The sequence below is a fragment of the Anguilla rostrata genome, chromosome 2, assembly GCF_018555375.3.
Source record: "Anguilla rostrata isolate EN2019 chromosome 2, ASM1855537v3, whole genome shotgun sequence".
In the NCBI taxonomy this organism is placed as follows: domain Eukaryota; kingdom Metazoa; phylum Chordata; class Actinopteri; order Anguilliformes; family Anguillidae; genus Anguilla; species Anguilla rostrata.
Window position 1 is genome coordinate 59,158,447 of NC_057934.1, and position 23,093 is coordinate 59,181,539.

The window sequence follows — 23,093 nt, forward strand, 5'->3', positions numbered from 1 at the left end:
CGCCCACACACACACACACACACACACACACACATACACACATACATACACAGAATACATCCCCAAACCCGCTCTGTGTAATAAAGTGCCTAGTATCAGCGTCACAGAGCTGGACGAGCCGGGCGGCTATTAAAGTACAGAAGGAGACGCAGCGGCCGACTTCATTAAACTAGCTTTGGCATTCAGGGGCAGCGCCGAACCTCGCGACTTCATTACAGAGACTGGAGGCGGCTCAGCCACTTGAGGGCGCTCAGCCGCCTGAGAGGCGCTCGCTCTCGTGAGGGGCGGGCTCAGCCACTGAGGCGGCGGGCTCAGCCACTGAGGGGGCGGGCTCAGCCACTGATGGGGCTTTATATCTAATAATGAGTGAGTCTATTCAGAGAGAAAGGCCGTGCGGTCGCTGTGAGACTGCTGAGGCGGGGACAGAGACACACGTTCTCCGACATTGTGAAAAGTATATAGCACTGTTTTTTTTTTCTTTTTTTTTTAATCTCTCCCTAAATTCAAATAAATGATTCATCTTAGTATGTCAGGATGAGGGACCCACGGCACAATGAGCTACACAGTATTTTGCAGTGTCCCATAGTCTGAGAGACAGAAAGCAGGCAACTCCACCGTCAGCGTGTCCCTAGGAGTCATTAGGAGAAGCAGTCCCTAACTGTCTCGAATAGGAAGTAGCTTGAATTTTTTTTTTTTTTTTGGAGTTTTTTATGGTTATTGCCGTTTATTACTATTCTTTAATTTAACAAAACTCCCATTACTGAGGGTCCAAACACCCTATCGTTTGCATCGTTAGTGCTCCTACAGTTAGAGCACTAACGATAGAAACAGAAAGGAGTGCGATAAAGATGGATAAAAATATATAAAGAGAGGGAGAGAGAGAGAGAGAGAGAGAGAGAGAGAGAGAGAGAGACGAGAGAGAGGGCGAGTGAATGAGAGAATAAGTAATAAGTGGTATTTCACCACTGGCGGCACAATCCCGCTGGTATATTACAGGTCTCGGAGATTTACGAGGGGATTTCCAGTTTTAACTGCTCACATCCAGCAGATGGGATCCCTGCCAGCCATCGGCTTATCCGCCTTCGGATCCCGGGAACGTTATCCGCCCGCGTCCGGGGGACGATCCGGGAGGAGAGATCCCTTCGCGCTGGCGCCCGTCGATCGGGCCTGCCGATCTCATCGCCGTCGGCGGGCAGGAAGACGAGGGCCCCGCACTCGAAACGAAAATGGATTCCCACGCGTTTACACCTCGGCGACCCGATTCCCTTTCGGCCCTTCATTCTGGACACTGAAGACACAACGTTTGGGCCTCAGCCGTCCTCAGGGTCACGAGATTAGGCTACATGTTTGTGTCCAAAACAAAGAGCTGAAAAGGAATCAAGATACTAAATGCATAAAAATTCTTCGTTGTTTTGAGTGCGGGCTCCCGTCTTTCTATCTTTACAATCACTTTTATCAGCCAATGCACCGTGTAATCAAATTACTTTGAGACTGTTTCTGGAGCGCGGGTTGGCCACTTTTGCTTATCGCTTATCTACGCCGTGGACTGAGCCATGCTCTAGTTCTTCTAGAACCTTCCTTTGCGGGCGTGAGGGTCGCGTCACGGAGATGCTGTCCGGGTCTTGGGGGCGGGGTGTGGTTGGGGTGGTGTGGCGTGCGGTGGTCCAGCCCGCCACCCCGCCGTACCGCGGTTACATTGCGATGCATTACAGAGCTGCCAGCTCAATGCCGCCTGAGCCAAAGCCAATCGATTTTTGTTAGTGATAGAGAGAGAGAGAGAGAGAGAGAGAGAGAGAGAGAGAGAATGGCTTCAATTAAATGTGAATGTGTGATTTCAAGCATGAAATTGAACATGCCTCCCCCTCCCCCTCCCCCTCCCCCCAAGATGCAATGCTGCCTTTGCTCGCTTTGAAATTTAAAAATTGATTTTTTAATCTTGTTAATAAGGGGTCGTAGAATTTGTGATAAGATCTATAAGATCTCACACACAGCCTTATTGCTTTCCCCACCCCCCCCTCACCCAAAATGCAGAATATGATGCTGTTTTTATGGGGGGTGGTCAGAAGGATTCCCGAATATGACGAGGGGTTAGAAGGGAGAAGGCAGAGGACGGTGGCTAAACAGCGCAGAAAGCGGGACTGAAGACACAGAGAGGAAAAGGCACAGAAGCAGCCATACATTTGGGGAGGGAGGGAGAGAAGAAAGTAAACAAACAGCAAATTCTGAATTCTGGCCCATCTGTCCAGCATGGATTCAAAACCGAAACCTGGTTCTTTCCAAACAACATTCATCACGACCAGAGACTGGCAGTCAGCTATTCCACGTCCTCAAAATCACAAATTAAAAAAATACATACATTTATCTTCATCTTCTGACACACTCTGATATTCCTACCCGTTCGCACGGCCTGAACAGGAAGGAGGAAGTAAAGGTTCCCCTCCGTCTCGTCCTCTACCCCTCCTCCCTTGAGACAGGGTTCCGCAAGCTTTTCGGATTGCTAGCTATGGCTGGAAGCGACGCGACATGTTCATAATTACATCACCGGTGAAGAATACCCATAAACCCCCACTGCGGCCCGAATGCCCTGCGACTGACCCGCGCGAGCAAACGCAAAGACCGCCAGAACACTTTCATTTCCATTTTTAAAGGGGAGCCAGAAGGAAGGGGGTATTTTTAGCTGCATATTAATGGTTAGGGTGTGATTTTCTTTCAAAATGCACAATAGATAAATACTTCTGGGGGGGGAAGGGGGGTGTTTGATTTGATTTTTTTTCGTCTTGCTTTTCCTCACAGGAAATGAAATTAACTACAGAGACCGCTCTGAAAAGGTTGTCGAGCCCCAATATCTGGCACTAAAAAATCTGTGCTTCTCGGCATGAGGCTGATTGCTAATTTAAATCATGGCTGGAGGAGGTGGGGTGGGGAGGGGAGGGGGGGTGGGGGGTGTGCCTGACAAAAGGAGCAGATTCAGCCCCAGAAAAACAAATAAATGCACACACACAAAAAAATAAAAACACCCAAAGGAACCCCAGAGCAGCAACGACAACAGAATTAAAGAATGCGCCGCTTTGGACTTGGTCGGTTTCTAAAGGGTGCATTGAGACGAGGCATCTGTGCGGAGCAGAAGCCAAACGCAGCCATTGTCTCTCCAGCAGAGTCTGGAGCACGGAACCCCCCGGGCTCGGCCAATCGGGGAGCCCCGGGCTCGCCCGCTGCGAGGGCCTTTGTCGGAGGGGTTTCGCGGATAATCGCCGTCCACTCACAACGGCGGCTTTGTGCGGCCGGGGCGGAGGACCTATCCCAGCGTGCACCGTGGCACAGGCCGCCCGGCCTGGCGAACGCAGCGGGAGGCCCAGCGTGGCGAAAGAGGGAGCTCTTCAGGGGGAAAAAAAACCGGCCCGCTCGGTGCGATGTCTATTAGGCTGGGCTGTTTGACTTCCTGTTTCCAGGGCCTGTTGTCACCCCGCTGACGACTTTGCCGCATAATTCAGCTCAAACGCGGCGCGACACGCGCGTGCTGCTAAACCGCCAACAATAACGTCAACCGACGGGGAGGAAAAGAGAAATCATTTAGTCACATCATCAGTTTATGCCAGGATGTGACTCAATGATTTTTCAGTTATTTATTTATTTATTTGTTAACATCAATTGATGTCAATTCTTGCTGCAACGTCTGTCTATCGCATATCATGCCAATTAACTGCACATTATGCTTTTAATTTAGACCCAGCACATAAATCAAAACAAACAAACGCAATTATGGCTTCTATATGACTTACATTTGTAAATAATACCATCGTAACATTTCTAATGTTACTAGATGTATTAGCCTACCCGACAACTACATGTGCTGTATGTGTCACATGATGATGGGGCCAGGGCTGGAAAGCCCATTCAAGATTTACGCTGCCCTGACCATAGTTTCCAACAGCCCTTAACCTTTTATTTACCGTGCTCTTCCCAGTGGCACCTGAGGAAGCAGTGTCTAGGAGTCCATGGACCCCTTAACGCCAGCCTTTCATTCTGAGTTGTGGTTAAATGCAGAAACTGTTTTATTTTTCTTCCTAAAACTCAACCCTGTTCACCCGTCCGCTGTTTTTGCCAAGGACAGAAAGCAAAAAATTTTCATTTTATTTACACTGTGTTTTTTTTTTTTTACAGATACACCATCCCAAAGAAACTTTGAAAAATTGTAAAACTGAGAAAGACTGGGCTTGAACCCAGAAAACCAACACGGTAAAAAAAAAAAACTCAACGGGAAAAAAAAAAACACTGAAACTGCGAATGAGACAAAAACTCTGCAGTGGGAAGAAATCCCAGGAGGAGCCTGGTGTAAAGAGAGAGCCCATCCACTGCTGGCCTGGAGCTCAATGGTAATAGGAAGCTAATGGAGAATCAACGAGACAATTAATCATAATGGTTATTTTCCCTCCCAAATTTCTAAGTCAGTGTTCTAGAACTCCACTGCTTTCAGTTACCGTAGACTGTAGAAAAATATGGACAAAGTCACTGAGACGTCACCCACTGACTCTCCACGGGCTTGGTGAAAAGAGGTTTGAAGCCCAGGAAAAAATAAAATAATACTCAAGTAAACACAAAAGACAAATCAGCTTATGTAAAAAAAAATTGTAAAATCTCCCCGCCACCCCTAGTCAGAATAATAATGCCTTGCATTTATATAGCACTTCTCTCACACTCAAAGCAATTTACAGTGATGAGGAGGAAACTCTCATCAACTACCACCGATATGTAGCATCCACCTGGGTGATGCACGGCAGCCATTTTGCACCAGAACGCTCACGACACATCAGCGGACGCAGACAGGAAGAGAATGTTTTCTTTAGTTAATTACACTGGGAGATGATTAGGTTGAGAGAGCCAGATCGGGAATTTAGCCAGGACACCAAGGGAACCCCCTACTCTTTGCGATGAGTGCTGTGCGATCTTTAACGACCACAGTGAGTCAGGACCTCGCTTTGACGTCTCATCCGAAAGACAGAAATGTTTAGCGGTGACTCAAAAATGGAGCTCGCTCAGTGAGGAGCCCAGCAGGTAACTGTGCCCTGGCTACATTACATTATTACATTACAGGCATTTGGCAGACGCTCTTATCCAGAGCGACGTACAACAAAGTGTATAACCATAACCAGGAACAAGTATGACGAAACCCCTAGAGAGAAGTACCGGTCCAAGTACAGGGAACAACCGCATAGTTCAACTTGGACCCTGATGGTTAAACTGATTAACACTAACAACGAGAACGGCAACAACGCAGTCTATGGAAAAAATACAAGCAGTAGTTAAGACAGTTAGTGCACCTAAGTCACCTACGAAACAGCTGCCTAGTTACAACCCTAAGCTTACAGTCATTTACAGGGGGGTAGGGAGGGATGGGGAGAGGTGCAGCCTGAAGAGGTGAGTCTTCAGTCGTTGTTTGAAATGGGTCAGTGTCTCAGCTGTTCTGACCTCCACAGGGAGGTCATTCCACCATCGTGGGGCCAGAACAGACAGGAGACGTGTTCTGGAAGTGCAGGTGCGAAGAGGGGGAGGTGCTAGGCGTCCTGAGGTAGCAGAACGGAGGGATCTGGCTGGCATGTAGGGTTTGAATATCTGGTTGTCAGGAATAACAGTGTGCACTGGAGTCTTATCTGCTGCTACTGGGTCACGCCATTGCTTCTGATTTATCTCATCATTTCATTACATTCATTAGATTGTATGTGCAGCACCACACATCAGATTCCCAGGCAATGCAATAAAATGTGAAGTGATTATGTTAGAGAATTTAGTGAAGGAGTGTGTGCACGTTCGTGTGAGTGTGAGAGAGAGAGAGAGAGAGAGAGAGGAGGGAGGGAGAGAGAGTGGGGAAAGAGAGAGAGGGAGAGAGCAGAGAAAGAGAGAGAGAGAGAGAGGGGGGAAAAAGAGAGGGAGAGAAAGAGAGAGAGAGGGAGGGTGACGGTGAGGGAGCTCATGTCACAGCTCTGAGTGTGTGTGTGTGTGTGTGGGGGGGGGGGTACAGTGGAAACTCATGCATTAATCCCCATTAATACAGCTGTGGACTTAATCCCAGCTCTTCAGCAGTGTTTGCCTGCTGCCATCAGGTCTCTCTTACTCTTACTTAACGCTGTGTGTGTGTGTCTGTGTGCCTGTGTGTGTGTGTGTGTGTGTCTGTGTGTGAGTGAGTGAGAGTGTGTGTGTGGCATGAAGCAGAGGGATCCTGGCACCAGCCAGTCAAATCTGCAGCCCCAGAGGGAGGTGAAGTGGGGACAGGCACCTGGGGAGACGAAGCTTAAAATATCTAATCTGCACACCCTCCCCCACCTCCACCCCGCTGGGAACCAACGCACTAACATCCATCCATTTACCCAACAACACAGATGGATGTAGACATACTGCTCCCTCCACACACCACTCCCCCACACATACTTTTAACCCTTTGAAGAGTAGGTTTTTTAAGAATGTTTTTTTTTTCAATTCTAAGTGTCCTAGAACTCCACTGCTTTCAGTTACCAGTGGTGATTGTTGCACCAGCATTAGAATGCTCATGTGTGACCTCAAGGTTAAGATGACAAAAACAGCACATATATATATAATTTATGGAAGCAGTTAAAACCATTTGAGGAGTCACTGAAATTGGCACAGTCTGGGGGCAGGGTCAAGGGCAGAACCCAAAGCACTAAGCCCCACCTCTTCTGAGCTTAAGTATAGCTCCTCCCCCTCAAGCACCTTACAATAGCACAGGGCTCTACGCTAACACTCTTCCCAAGGAGCACAAGCACCTTACAATAGCACAGGGCTCTATGCTAACACTCTTCCCAAGGAGCACAAGCACCTTACTATAGCACAGGGCTCTACGCTAACACTGCTGACAGAGCACAAGCACCTCTAAGCACAGGGACTAGCCACTCATGAGTGCGCCAGATTCAGGAGGACATCAGATTGATTTTAGAAGTTTTGAATGTAGAAGTAACGTATGACACGTCTCCTCTCGATATTGAAATTTTACTTGTATTTCACAATTCATATATGATACAGCGCCTCCAACTTGGACCCACTTTCGCCAGGTTTGAGTGACTCAGAGAATGCTGGGTAGGCTCTGAGAGCTTCACTGCACAGTAAGAACAGCAGAATGCAGCAGAAATGGCCATTTAATGAGCGTGTTCAGTGTGCCAAAACCAAACTCAATACAAGCATTCATTCCACTTATCAAGAGAAACTGTGATCCAGGATGTGTTTACGCGTGCATGTGTATATGTGCATGTGTGTACGTGTGTGTGTGTGTGTGTGTGTGCGTGTACATGTGCATGTGTACGTGTGTGTGTGTGTGTGTGTACATGTGTGCATATATGTGCATGTGTACGTGTGTCTGTGTCCATGTGTAGGTGCGTATATGTGCATGTGTACGTGTGTATTTGTGTATGCATGCATACGTGTTTATGCTTGTGTGTGTTTGTGCACTCACAGACACGTGTACGTGCGTACGAGCGTGTGTGATGAGCATTACGCACTATAATCGTCACCACAGCAAAATGGTTCCTGAAAACAACTCTCCATGCCCACTCATCAACTCCGTGGTAAATTCATTGAATTTGAATTTCCGCCTTCAGGGTAATAACCATATCTGCACACACACACACACACACACACACACACACACACACACACACACACACACACACACACACACACACACACACACACACACAGACACAGACACAGACACAGACACAGACACAGACACAGACACAGACACAGACACAGACACAGACACACACACACACACACACACACACACACACACACACACACACACACACACACACACACACACACACACACACACACACACACACACACACAATGTACTGTTGAGTAACACGAACAGAGGGCAGCTATAGTCTAGCCTGTTCACTGCGCACTGGACAAGGTCTAAGGCCCGAAACATTTGCACTTTTGAGCGCCTAATTTTTTTTGCACCAATGGGAGCATGGGCTAGGGTCCCATTTCAGGTTTGGGCAAGGCACATAGCCGGGCCACCTAGTCTCTAACAGAGGCAGACAATGAATTCAAATGAAAATATTGGTGGCGACATGACTCCCTGACTTCCCCCAAGCGTGTATATATTCATCTTAACTGCACATTGCGTACGCCCGCACTGTGTGGGTCTTTTTAGTGGCAAGCCAAGTGGTCCGTGGTAAACACTTCAGAGGGGACATACCAAAAGGGGAAGCGATGCCGTTTCCTTCAGTTACGGAGCGGACTGACATACAGCGCTCTGTGGAGACGGTTTAGCGTAGCCGCGCTTACTTACGAACCTCCTCACAGGTACCCCGTGATTACACAGACACCCCAGCACGAGAATTACTGTCACGATTACGACAGCGCTCAGCGTTCGCTTCCAGACACACCTCCGGGCACGCTCGCCCACACACCCTCAGCGTCAATCACTCGCTCGCTCGCTCGCTGATGGAGAGACAGGGGAACGCGAGCTCTGGATGTGTCGTACTGCGCACTCGCGTCTACGTTAAAAGCAGCAACGCGGCCGCAGAAGACGCAAGTGCAAACGGCAGGACGCTGAACGGGGTTGGCTTACGCGTGCAGGAAACGCATTTTGGTTAGGCGTGCGCGCTGGTCTCTCGACAAGGTCGTGAAAGAGATGCTTACATCAGTGCAAGGGGGACAAATTCTCCTTGATGAATGCAAATAAAGGACAGGTAAATAAAATTAGATGAAACGATGGCACGGGACTGGGCTGGACTGTTCGCGCGTGCGAGTGTGTGTTGGGGCGGAGGCATGACGTCACGTTACCTACCAAACTATCCACGCCTCCCAGCGTGTGATTGGCATTGTACAGGGAGTAGGTCAGCTGATAGACGCCGTCGTTGGTCTCGCTGTTTCCGTAGAAACCGACTCCCACCGCAGCGCTACGGGAGAAAGAGGACAACAAGCGACGTTAACGCGAGCGTTCCGTCTGATCACCAACAGGAGAGCCCACGGGAGGGAGCCGGAGCAGATACTGTTATTAATATGCATTTGCCCGTGTACATACGCTTTTTATACACTTTTATACATTTTATACACGCTGTATGTTCACACAACTGGACGTTCACTGAAACAAATTCAGGTTAAGGGTCGCGCCCAAGGGTTCAACAGCATGCACCGCGCAGTCCCGGCAATCAAGGTTCTCCTTAACGTCACAAGACCCGGGCCCTTCCCCGTACGCTTCTGCCATAACCCTCCTTCACAATTCCTCCGGAGAAGATGAATATTCATGAGGTGCACAGAGCTAATGGATTTCCCCCCCACCTCTGTCAAAAATAGGCTAAGAGTAAATTTATGTCAGCTCTGTGGAACTACACCCTTTCAGGCGTTTGCAGGATTTGAATCCAGCGAGACCGGACGCTCGCAGATGGTTCTGCCTCGTCTCCTCATTCAAACCAGAGAGACGGATCCGATTTTTCAAAAAAAAATACTCCCCGTCAGCTCTTCCATACGTTATCGTGAATCAGGCTTCTCTGACAGCCGCCAAAAGACCTCAAACTTAGAAGGGAAAAGGAATGGACGGGGGAGAGAATAAACAATTTTTTAAAAACTGATAGAAAACAAGACAGTTTGAGCAAGAACGTAAACACTTTAACTATGTATGAGGCTGGGGACCGGTTCTTCTCCTCTCCGGTCGGTATGAGAACTACGGCGGAACTTTATCCACTGCTGCTCGGAGCGACGGCAGCCTCACCCCCGCTTTGCAGGGTCAGCTAATTTGCAACGGCTGGAAAAGTGAGGGAGGTTGTTTTTTGGTTTAGTGTACTATTTTTTCCTCACAGTTCATCTCGTGATACTGGAGATTTTTTTTTTTTAACGCTCCCCTCCCCTTTACTCTCAATAAAAATTCCACTGTCAGCACTGGCACGGTCATTACAGGCCATTACACGGACAGGATTCAATGCAAGATCAGGGGTCCATCGCCACATCCACACACTGGATTTAACGGCTATTAACAGATCCCTCTGACCATTCTACATTATGCCCACTGTTACATAAGCTGGGCATAGGACTAAGACTACTTGTCCATTTGATACGTCAACAAACGTCAGATTCACCTGGCAGAAAATGTACTGAATATTTGCGTTTCGCAACAAGGACAGTTTTGTCTTACTTCAGATTAAATAACTACCTTTAAAATAAATAAAACTACAGCCCCGTATGTCTTCCCGATTGGCGTTTTCTTCAAATGCCAGGGATTCTCCAAAAGGCTGAACAAGCCACCCAGACAGAGCTAATTATGAGCAGGACCAGATGTAAGCAAGCCAGCTTTATAATCATTAATGAATTTGTTTATTCATAATTTTGTAAGAAGTTGCACATCGGGCAAGGGAAGAACAATTGGGGCTGCAATTAAGGTGAAGTGCCACGTTAACGAGCTACCCTAATTAGCATTAGCACCATAATTAGGATATGGAAAGGTGCCCGTTTTGTTGCCTGACCGAAGTGTTCCATGGTCCCCCTGGCAACCCCTCCCCCTTCTACTCTGAGGATAATTAGCGTCGCTAAAACTCGTCCTTGGCTATGTGTTGGTGCTGTGAAAATACCCGCAGGAAAACTAGCCTGCTGGCTAATTTTGCATTAATACAAAAGAGCGGGAAGGGGTGTGTCTCTTTCTGTCTGCAGGCGTGTGCATACCTATCCTCCTACGACCCGGCAATTCTTCTTTGTCCCCTGTATGGGAAATGAATCTCTGGTTTTAATATCAAGAACCATATATTCTACGATGCTGACACCTACACTGCAAGCGACATCTAATAAAAATAAAAATATTTTTGAAAATATTTTCACTGCAACAAGTTTTTGTCATCCACAACAACTTGTATTACGTGAAAAAATGTAAACACATCTTTTTTTTTTCTGCGGGGTCTGTGAATGTGAATAAATGAATCCTCATCACTCAGTGACTCCGCCCCCCTCTCTCTCCAGCTCCCTGCAGACTGCCTCGCTCTCTCTGCGGGGCGTCGTGTGTGATGAGTTCCCTCACACGCTGCTCCACCGGGGCTGACAACGTCTCTGCCAATCCCCAACTTCCTCTCTCTCGCTCTGTCTCTTTCCCTCCCTCCCTCTCTCTCTTCCTCTCGCCCTATCTGTCCGTCTCTTTCCCTCCTTGCCTCCCTCCCCCACTCTTCCTCTTGCTGTCTGTCTTTCTCTGCCTCCCTCTCTCCCTCTGTTGCGCACACACACACACACACACACACGCGCGCACACATGCAGACACACGTGCACACACACGCAGGCACACGTGTGCACAACAAAGACACACACACATACGCACATGCATGCACGCACTCTTCAGTCACTATATCTCCCCCTTTCTCAGTACCTCTTCCTCTCTCTTAAAACAGGATTTATTAGCATGACAAAACAGCCAAACACAGGAGAATTCGAAGCAAAAACACATTTACGCAGTACTGTTATTTGGGCAGACATGGCTGGCTCTTTTCAAGAGGGCACCGGCCGATGCCACAGAAAACAAATAAGAGGTAATGGAAGCAAATGGGACATTAAACAATTATAATTGTATTACTGCCGTCATTTGGCAGCACTATTTAAAAAGCCCTAATTAGCATTTATTAGGATGCCACATACAGCCAATATAAAATTCTCAATGATGGGAAAATGTAGAGATAATTGACCAATTAACGGGTGTAAAAAAAGGCAATGTTGGTTACAGATGTGAACACATAGCTTATTTATGAGACTAGCCAATGGAACCAAATCCCTCCCTAGATGGTGGCACTCACAGCGGTGGTGTGGGGGTTGCGGGGGTTCATTATGAGATGACAGTTGTGCACTGTAGACTTTATACCAGACTGTGTGCATCACACACTGAACACCTGTGTTTCTACAGGAGGAGCTTCTGGGAAGCCCCCATAATCCATCATTCTTCAGACTAGCTTTTAACGTCTTTGACTAAAAGGTCCTCCATACAGTTGCATCTCTTCTTTCACCAAAACCCTCAGCACCCGACTCTAAAAGCATACCCCTCCACTCCCTCCAAAAACAACTTCACCCTGAAAAGGACACTGACTGATGATGCTGGTGGAAAACCTCGGCCCCTCCCTTCCCACTGCCATCGTCTCTGGAGCCATTAAAGTCCTTCCATATGAGGGTCAAAGGTCACTGAGGGTAAGATGTCTGGAGCGCTCTGACCCTCCTGAGAAGATTGTTAATCAAATTCAGGAAAAGAAGAAAAAAAAAGTTCCTCCAGGAACGGGTTCATAAGAAACACACACACACACACACACACACTCTCTCTAACACCCAGACACATGTGCACATGCACACACAAAATAGCCTAAAAATATCTGATGTGTGAGGTCGAAGTAGTAGCAGAGAAAGAGGGAGAGGGTGAGAAAGGGAGAGGAGAGAGAAAGAAAAGAACAGGGATAAAAATATAGGGGAAGGAGATAAAGGAAGAGGAAGACAGAGAGACAACAAGTTTGTACTGCTTACTGTGCAGTGCAAATCCCTTTCGTTTCTACACTTAGGCAAGCATGCTTTTGATGGAAAGCCCTAAAACACTCAGAAATGCCCAGCCAGAAGAGGAAAAAATAATAAAGTATAAAATAAAAAATAAATAAATCAAGAAGATAAGCAAAAACAAAAAGCTTCCAACTGTACCCATTCTTCCTAAAACACTCTGACTGCGTTACGATACTTGGCACAATGCAAGGCCAGGCTCAAGACAAAAAATGGAGACAAAAAGCAGAGGAAGTGAACGAGAGAGTGTTCACCCCTCGGCTAAACTACTGGCCCATTTCACTCCTGTTTCTTCATCACACAACAACACAAAAAAATAACTATTTTTGTCTTTCTCTTGTTCAGTTTGTTTTTGTGTGACCAGCATGGGTTTTGAATTAGCGCGCGACACAAACAGGTTCTGCATCAGAGCGCGACGGAAACAGGGTCTGATTTAGCGCCGGACGCGTGGGGGTTTGATTCAATGTGCAGCACGCGCGGGTTTCGAATGCACTCCAGTGACGCGTTTCAGTGGCAGGATCAGAGTTACGACACAGAGAAGGGGATTTGTATGACGCTCTGGAGCCGCCGTACTGTGCGGCGCGTACATCATCTGGACTCTGTTCGACCCCAAAGCCTCTCTCAGCCGTGTCTAAGCAGACTGAGTTTCTCTCTCTTACTGCAACTGCAAAAAAAAATAATAAATTCTGCAAACCCGCTTCAAATCGCAGCACGTGAAATCAGATCTGCTTCGACAGTACTAGACCAAGTATAATGCATATAATCACCCTGGTTGACAAGGTCACGTTGTTATTAAATCATAAAACAAGCTAGGGAATTCCTAAAAGAGAAACCCTGAACTACAAAACCCTCAAAAGAGAATGAACACGGCAGATTTCGCTGAAAAAAGGAATAGCAATTTCATCCTCTGTTCCTGAAAGATGAGGAGAAGGAATAATGCAATATTCATCCACATCCTTCTATAACCCCTTCTATTACAACAGAATACAAATGATACACTGCCACCCAAACATTTTTACTGTTTAAACCAGGCCCTGAAGTTCTTGTTTTCATGTTACAATAGATTAGGACCCTAGAAACAGGTAAGAGCCCCTGTCTTATCAAATGCTTGAAAGCAGTTATCCTTCATTGTTCATGTCTGGAAGATTTGCTGACATTTGTGGCAACCGGTGGTCACAAAAGTTTCTTTTCATACTCCAAATGGCCATTCTATTTGAAATGAAGCTTTCACAAGGAGCATCTTCATCAAGTGCTTACTTTCTCAAAAGATAATACAGAGGTAGCGTATTCTGGAGATGGAAGACTGCCCAGAGACAACCAACAATGTCGTCTGGCACGGCAATATTGAGCAAAATCTCATTTTATAGATTTTGGATTTTAGGCGCCTTCCCTTTTGCATTCGGCATGCTAGTTCCTGTGAAAGCACCATCGCGTTTGAGTACTTAGTTGGATTGTCCCACCCAGCTCCACCAGTGGAAAATAGCACATAGAGGTGCAATTACAGAACGCAAACACACCGAGTCCAAATATGCCATTGTGAAAAAGATAGCAAGCATGCCATTTTTTTAATATGAAAAAATTAAGGATTGGCACTTTCAATCGATAAATTCAGTGCAGAGTAACAGTAAAAACCAGAAGGCCATGCAGCTCTCTTAGCCAGCTTGCAGACGGCCATTTTAAACAATTCTCCTCTTTCCCCCCTGAAGAATTGGGATGGAGGCACATCCAGCTGGTTTTTCCCCAGAAATTGCCTAAAAATAGAGAGCTGGTCCCCCTAATGTCTGCGAGTCGAGGATGCGCCCCGCCCAGTCCAGGCAGCCAATCAGAACAGGCGAGGTGGTATTGGACTAGAACTTGATGCAGCGAGTGGCCTAACAATGGGGGTTATTGAACTGGAGCCCCCCTCTCCACAGGGTGGGCATCAGCTGGATGGGAAAGCAATGTGCCAGCTCATCCTCTCTCTCTGCACCGCCAGCGTGCCCAGCCATCGCCCGCATCCACGAGCCGGTTGGCTGCGCTGCGGCCAACCGCAAACCTCTACCCAGCGAGCGGGTCTCTGGTTCTCAATCAACCATTCAAATTTCATTTATATAGCAAAGGCAAGAAAAAACACTCGCTGGAAGACTCCATGCAGGAAGAAACCTTGGAAGGAGCCAGACTGGGTTCACAAATACAGAATCAGTCAGTTTCAGCCAGTTCTGGATCCAGATCACAGGAGCCAAGCTGTGCTTTGATAAGGAGGAAGACCCCCCCCTGCGAGCACCACACTGCCGTAGCACCCAAACCTAACATTTTATCGCGCAAGAAGGGAAAACTCGACAATTATCGCGGAAGCTTAGTCTGGAATTCACGGGCGCTTTTCCAGTTTGTTGAAGCCGATGTTCGGAGGGAGAAAGACGGAGTGTCTAAGATCCCCAGCATCTCAAGCAGATTCGAGGTGAAGGATCTGCTGAGCCCTCAGCCCCCAGGAAGAGGAACAGCTCAATACAGTAACTCTCTCAGGACTGTGGATTTATTGTAATTTACTGATGAATTTTAAATGATTGACCTTTGGGCCATAAACATACAAAAGTGCAGAGGTTTAGGTAAAGAGCACGTTACAGTAGTGTCCATTACATTAACCCAAAACTTAAAGTGCTACAATAGGTTCAAAAGGCAGACTGAGGATAATGTTTTCCATCCATCCATTACTAATGCCTCCATTTTCCTGGTCAGGGTCATGGGAGGTGCAGGAGCCTATCCCAGCATGCATTGGGAAAGAGGGCAGGATAATGTTTTTCAGCAGCACACTTAAAAAAGATATAGTGTTTAAAGATATAGTGTTAAAAGTAGCATAAGTAGGAGGTACTCAACCTATAATAAGTACCCAGAGTTCAGGTATTCTTAACTCAAGATGCAGTGTAAACAGGTGCATTTGTTGTGAATTTTTTTTTGATCCGCCACAGAACAGCCCAGAAGCCAAATTAAACGGGTAAACATTTTTTATATTTTTTATTTAAAGTAATTTAATGTGATTTGGAGGAAAATGGCAGATATAAAATTGGTTGATTTTTATTGGATTAAAATACAGGTACAGTATATTTTTCTATTTTTTACTATTTTTCAGGGGGAAAAAAAGTCTAAGGCAGCACTGATGGGTCACAACTTCCAAAACATGGAATACGAGCAGGTAATCTTTTGCGAACTTCCATCTTTTGGGTACAAAGTTTAAAAACTGGGCAGTGACAGCATTAGAAAATGAATCTGTCCCTTAATCACACAAAGGAGAGATGTGGAAGTGGAAAGCAAATGAAAAAAAAAAATCACATTAAAAGCATTTTGTTGGGTTCTCGCTCATGTCTATCACAGAGCTTCTCCACCCTAGCTCCCCAGTGGTGGAACGGACTCCCTGTCCCTCTATGAACCACTCCCTCATTGCCCATCTTCCGGCGTGGTCTGAGGACTCATCTCTTCAGACCACACCTGGACTAAATATCACCACCCTGCAGAACATTTCTATTACTAAAATTCCCCTCTTTCATGCCACTCATATTAGTATCATGTACCTCCATTCCAGCACTTATTGTACTTTGTATCATTGTCCTAATATTGTAGCTTGTACTGCCCCCTAGTTTGACTTATCATATGTTAGGTCAGAGTAATGTTCACTGTGTGAACTGGACTGTACCTTATCGGACCTGTGTTTTGTAGTCGTTCCAATGACCTTTGGTATGGACTTTTGTATGTCGCTTGGGACAAAAGCGTCTGCCAAATAAATGTAATGTAAGATGGAGTGGTTGCATTTTGCTCTGTGGAAGGGGGCTGGGTGGGTAGGCGGCTTGGATTCAGTTATTCAGGAAAAAGAAACGGAGGAAAAAAAACAATGAACTAAATAAATAACGAAGATTGAACAATCTAGTGTGACATTTAGATCCTAAATATACATTACATGCTAGGGCTTATGGAAGAAACAAAAACATCAGTAGCATTTATTTCTTTTTAATGAGCATCCATAAAGGTTACATATCTGCTGACATTTCATCCCCCCACTCTCCAGTGCCGAGCTTTTAAAATGTTCTCATTTCGTGCACGAACCGCATAGCCTAATTGCCAATGTGTTGCTTTGTTAGACATCAGAGTAACGTATGAGATGAGCCTAACTGAGCAGTGGTGTAAGAGTAATGGGGTGGAGGGGGGGGGGTGCTGAGAGAGAGAGAGAGGGGAAGGGAGAGGGAGGGGGATATTAAGGCAAAGGATCATGGGAATGTGTATTGAATTTGGATGTAGCTAGCTATGGAACATATAATCCACACTGGTACACATAGCAAAAATACTAGCAATGACCTACTCAATAACCTAGTAGAAGTATTCTAGAACCTTCCAGACTTTAGAAAGTGTACCATAGAAGGTGTGCCTCACATTAGGCTCAAATGACCCGGTGCTTCGCGCTCATCTGGTCTGTCTAAGTCACTTAGAGTCAGGACGCTGTTGAGGTCACGGGACCTAAATAATGTAGAGTAATGAGCTGAAGGTTTAAGGATGTTTGGCACCTTGTCTGCGGTCCATATGTTGGCTGGGACCCCCCGGACTCCCTCACCAGATGGTAATGGACGCCCGGAGCACGGCCTGCAGCATCCCGTAATAACCATGAATGTCAAATTCAATTTTCAAATGTAGCCGCAAGCAGCAGTTAAGGGGGCACACGCATCAGACCCCAGCAAGGCAAAACGTAAGAGGCAACACAGCTGTAAGAGCGGTGGTCTGGCAGTCGGAGGGTTGCCGGTTCGACCCCCCGCCCTGGGCGTGTCGAAGTGTCCCTGGGCAAGACACCTAACCCCTAATTGCTCCCAGTGAGCTGAATGGTACCTTGCATGGCAGCCTTTCACCGTTGGTGTGTGAGTGTGTGTGTGAATGGGTGAATGAGAGGCATCAATTGTAAAGCGCTATATAGCCTAAATGCAGTCCATTTACCATAAAATTAGGCAAAGATATTTCACATTTCTTTTTTTCCCCCCCAAACAGAGAGTCTCCAGTCTCCAAAAACCAAAAAAAGAATAAAAAATATAGACGTCTATAGGGGTGGAAATTTAGGTTGAGAGATGTTTTGTCATGAACAGACTAGGTTAACCCCAATATAGCTCAAGTTTTACCTGGATATGTTCTGTAGCTGGCTATACTTTCACATTTCACCCAAAGGTAGCCGGGTTTTCACCTGAATGCCTAACACGGCGCTTCACTGACTTTCCGCAGCAACAACGTTGGCTGGGTCTGGCCTCCCTATCGCATTATTAGCTCTGTTCTGACAGGTAGAAAGCAGACAGGGTAACAGGTAGAAAAGAGACCGCAGCCTTGAGGGTGCCACGGTGGGGATGGAACCCTCAGCCCTGTGGGAGGGATCTGTGTACGACTTAAGAGTCAGCGTACAGACCGCACCTCCCGGCTCGACTGACATTCTGCTTTTGCATTACAGCAGAAAACTGTGGAACATTTGTGGAACGAAGGTGAAATATGGAGATTCTGCCAATTTCAATCTCTGTGTGCTCCACCGTTTCCTGTCCCCTCAGGCTATGGGCCTGCCGTCAGAAACCGGGCAGCAAGAGTTCCCGTGCGTGTCACAAAATGTCTGCCAGGCAAGGCTATTGAAGTGCTGCTGAGCTGCTATTCAGATTCAAATGCAGCCCTCAACAGCCCTGCTCTCGCCTTTGATCACCGAGAGGGAAAAAAAACAAAAAGCATTAGCACATGCATCAGCGTCCAGGTGTGCATCTGAATAGAGTCGCGTCATGCCAATTAACAGCTATGCACATTCTAAGAATCTCATTCACACACCGTGTTTTAAAAAAAGATCTAGTATGCTGAAGAGTGTTTGGTCCATTTGGACCATTTTAACCCTTTCAGGCACATGACCACAAATATGTTCGGAATGTTCTTAACCAAACACTCTAATGCTGATGTAACAATCAAAGCTGGTAACTGAATGCAATGGAGCTCGAGAACATGTATTTAGAATTTTGAAGAAAAAAAAAAAACATTCCAAAGAAACATAGCCTTCAAATGGTTAAAAAAAAAAGAAATATCTGGACCTCAGGAAGGAGCGTCTGAAGAATCGTGCTCTAAGGGGGGGTCCAGGTTGCCCTGGGGGGGTTCGGCGCATCCCATGGGTCAAGCACGAGTTTCAGCACCGGGGAGGAAGAGGTTAACAGCGGCGCCGTCGGCTAAACTGCATCAGGCAGCCGGCACTTACCCGACGACAACGAGCCCTTCTCCTAACGTGGGAGAGGGGAACGCGAAAAGTGTCATAATTCAATCAGCTACCGTCACATGATTCAGTGAAGAAAATGTAAATTAGGCACTCTGTGCAAATCATTTGCTCTCTTTATATTAATTGTGAAAAATGGCGTGGAACGTAGGCTAGCCAATGAGTGTCCTTCCAAAGCTTGTTGTCGGGTTCCCCCAAAAATACCAGTGCATTTCTTGGGAAATAATCTTGAGAAGTGAGGTGGAGGCAAACAAATTTTAAAAAGGGGTGGAGGTTTGGGTTTTTTTAAATTATTAAATCTCCCATAGACTCCACACACACACACACATTTCCCAGCATTCCCAGCCACACACACACCCTTCCCAGCATTCCCAGCCACAAACACACACACACCCTTCCCAGCATTCCCAGCCACACACACAGTTCCCAGCATTCCCAGCCCTGCTCAATCTAATCAAAGCCATCCTGCTCTTCCCATAAGCCCTAGTTAGCATTAGTTAACCCGCTGCTGATCTGGCATCCTGGGTGTTAGACAGACAGACGGCCGGACAGACGAACAGAGAGTGGAAGGACAGATGCGCAGGGAACACTACAAACGCACGGAAACGATTATGGGGAGAGATATTTTTAGGAAACTGTGAAGTCACACGATGGTAACCCCCGAGGCGAAAATATAAGATAAATCCAGCAGTATTCTCTCTGGTACATAACTGGTAGCCATCTATACCCACTGTGGCACACTGACACAGTTTTGTGAAGAAGTTTTTGTGCTTTAAACAGAAATATTCTGGTTTGTCAATATCTGACATTCCGGATTTCCACTTGGCTTAATCACGAAGACATAAATCTCAGTGAGCACTAATTTCTATCCAAAACCGTGCACTCATCTCAACATGAGATCTTTGTTCAAACTGGCATGCTCATCTTACAGAAGTCCTCCAATTTAACCCAAACTCCTCTGGCCTGTACCTCGTCTTTCTGCCCTCCCAGGGTCTTCAGTCATGTAACCTTCCTAGAATTCCCCCATTTGAACTCCCTGGTCCTCCCATCTCTCTCTGGTCCTCCCCACTACCCCCACCCCTGCCCAACCACTGTCACCACCCACCTCATCAGCACACAGCCAAATCACCTCCTGTATCCCAGCATGCAATGCAGCAGCAAACCCAGAAACCCCATATCTTTCACACATGCTGTGAGTGTTTTACCGTTTATGTACCGTTCCCACTCCAACTCCAGGCAAACGCCTCAACGCGCTTACATGCCAACACATAAGTTAAGACTGAGAGTTTAACTAACTTAATCTTAATTGCCATGGAAACAGTCTGCGCTCTGTCTGTCCCTACGGAGCAGGAACCCGAGGCGCAGAACAAAACAAAACAACCGAGAGATTCCTTCACCATAAACTCTTTTTTTTTTTCTCTTGCCGCTGGCGCAAACCACACTTGCGCGTCGAGCCGTGAACTCACACTCAAGCGGGCACATGCAGTGACCGTCTGACTGCCGAGTGATTTCAGCTCCACGTCAGTGTGCGGTTAACGGCTCAATCAGACATCATTAACCGGGGTCAGGATCAAGCGAAAACCAGTACACCCCAGAGCACAATGTGGGTGTGGGTGTGTATGTGTGTGTGTGCGCGCGTGTGTGTGCGCGTGCGTGTGTATGTGCACGTATGTATGTGCGTGCGTGCGTGTGCGTGTGTGCGTGTGTGCGTGAGTGTGGTGGGGGGGGGGTGGTAACTGAGGACACGGCAGCGGGGGTGGCGCCGGCGGCGCTAGCCCTGTTAGCGGCGGGACCGGCTCACCAGCTGAGGAGCCCGGCGGCCACGGCGGCCCAGGTGACGCAGCAGGAGTTGGGCCTCTTGCTCTCCTCCTCCTCCTCCTTGCGGCAGCAGCACAGGCAGCTCAGGTAGATGGCCAGGAAGAGCAGGTTCAGCCCCAGGCCTGCTGCGGCCACACAGGCCAGGAAAATCAGCGACTGAGAGAGAGAGAGAGAGGGGGAGGGGGATGGGAGGAGGGGGAGAAAGAGAGGGAGAGGGGGAAAGAGAGAGGGGGGAGAGGGAGAGGAAGAGTGAGAGAGAGGTGGGGAAAGAGAAGGAGATAGACAAGAGATTACTTTTGGTGTTTCGCCATTGCCATTTCCATTTTCTAAACTATCACTGCTTTGGATGAGATGCAGCAAAACCTGACAGCTTGTGATTATGACCTCATACTATAACTGGCTCTGTTAGTGATCCTCCAGTGACTGGCTCCTTAATGCACGTGCTGTTATAACAGCGTACGCACTCGCTGTGCAGGTTTGTACAGTCCTGCCAGTCCAGCTCGTATGCCCTGCTGATAAACTGATAAAATGCCAGTGAACTGAAAACGGAGAGAGCCTGTGAGATTGTGAGATGAAGAAAGAGCGAGAGAGAGAGAGAGAAGGACAGTGTGTGGATGTGTGTGTAAGGGAGAGACAGTGATGGAGGGATATGGGACAGAGAGTGTGTGTGTTAGGAAGAGACAGAGACGGAGGTAGAGTGGGGCAGTGTTGCCTGTGTGTGTGCGCGCGCGCGTGTGTGTGTATCCCGTTTTACACTTTCTATTTAAGAGATTTTCGGCACACGTTCTGCCCTGGAGAGCCGGTCTGACACCTCGCACAGCGGCGCTGCTCTGTTATCCCAGGGTGGAACAACAGAGGCAGGGAAACAAACCGCCTCCCCCTGCGATAATCATCATTTTAATCACGAGCCAAATTCAGCACTCTTTACGCAACGCTTTCACTGCCGGGCTCTGCCTGGCAGCCTCTCCTGCTTTCAGCAGCCGTGGCCTTCAGGACCGGGTTCGACGGACAAGACCGGGCCACGACACAGATGCTGGGCCGGGGTGGTGTTAAGCTGTGGTGGTAGGGATTCGGGTATATAGCTGGTGGCTGTAGGTGTTAAGACTGGTGGCTGTAGGTGTTAAGGCTGTTGGCTGTAGGTGTTAAGGTTGGTGGCTGTGGGTAAGGCTGGTGGCTGTAGGTGTTAAGGCTGTTGGCTGTAGGTGTTAAGGTTGGTGGCTGTGGGTAAGGCTGGTGGGTGTAGGTGATAAGGCTGTTGGCTGTAGGTGTTAAGGTTGGTGGCTGTGGGTAAGGCTGGTGGCTGTGGGTGTTAAGGCTGTTGGCTGTAGGTGTTAAGGTTGGTGGCTGTGGGTAAGGCTGGTGGGTGTAGGTGTTAAGGCTGTTGGCTGTAGGTGTTAAGGTTGGTGGCTGTGGGTAAGGCTGGTGGCTGTAGGTGTTAAGGCTGTTGGCTGTAGGTGTTAAGGTTGGTGGCTGTGGGTAAGGCTGGTGGGTGTAGGTGTTAAGGCTGGTGTTGGACACTGTGCAGGAAACACAGCTTGAGAAGAAACTCTAGGACGTGCTCAAATCAGAAAGGACACTGCAAGGAACATTCTGGAAATTCAACGAGCCATCGTTGAGAACTGGCCTTTATCCAAGCTAAGAACACCGGAGCAGGCGGAGAGGTGCCACAGTCTTCCTCACTCTTCCTCATGGGAGTCACATGACAGTGGAGACGCCAGTACCGCTTAAACTAAAGGTCCTGAGCGATGCAGTGCGGACCCCACCCTCTCCCCTGCGCTGTGGGAGGCAGTGAGAGGCAGTTTGGCCTGGCGTATGAGGGAGGCGGAGTTTGGCTACGCTAACCAAAATACCCCACAGAGAGCTAACAGCACCTCCTGCAGTCTGCACTCCTCTTCGGACTTCGTGGAAGTGCACTCCTCTCTTTACCGTTCCCCCCACCCCTCACTTTCTCTCTCTTCCTCTTGCAAAGAAGTGAAGTTGGCGGGAGAAAGAGATAAATTCATTAGGACTGAAGAGGGGGAGATGCACACTCTCTTCTGACGAAACCACCAGCATTTCAAAACAGGATCCTTTTTGGTGGGAGTCCCTCCCTCCCCCTCTCTCTCTGTCTCTGTCTCCCATAGACAGGGCGGATTTTAAAGGCAGGGTCATGTCTCCGCTCGCACGCTCCAGGAAAAGCCTGCAGGCCTGTGGATCAGTGCAAAGAGCTTCTGAGGCTACAGGTGCATTGTGGGCCAGCAGCAGCCACCAGGTTACACTCATTCAGAGACGCAAAGGGAAAATCTGCATTGTGTGTGTGTGTGTGTGTGTGTGTGCCTCATCTCCAGTGGGGTAAACTGACCTATGAGTGGTGTTAGGCGTCACAGGTTGGAGGAACATAAAAACAGAAATCAAACAAACAGCGGCAGATGCTCTGATTATGAAGAGGAAGAGGAGTTTCAGAGCGTGTTCATTCAGACCCCGCTCCAGGAGAGTGCACCAGTACACACCCGAAATAAGGAAGAGTCTTAAT

General features: G+C 47.7%; 1 protein-coding gene across 4 annotated transcripts in view; it reads right to left on the reverse strand.

Moving 5' to 3' along the window:
- The window catches only part of ttyh2 (tweety family member 2), a 76,092-nt gene that overhangs the window by 29,074 nt on the left and 23,925 nt on the right, over positions 1-23,093 (reverse strand). For all 4 annotated transcript variants that reach the window (XM_064323493.1, XM_064323491.1, XM_064323490.1 and 1 more), the window contains exons 2-3: positions 20,565-20,737; positions 8,810-8,921 (exon numbers count right to left, since the gene is read on the reverse strand). In XM_064323493.1, the coding sequence (XP_064179563.1) occupies positions 8,810-8,921; positions 20,565-20,737 (285 nt within the window). The remainder of the gene's footprint in view (positions 1-8,809; positions 8,922-20,564; positions 20,738-23,093) is intronic.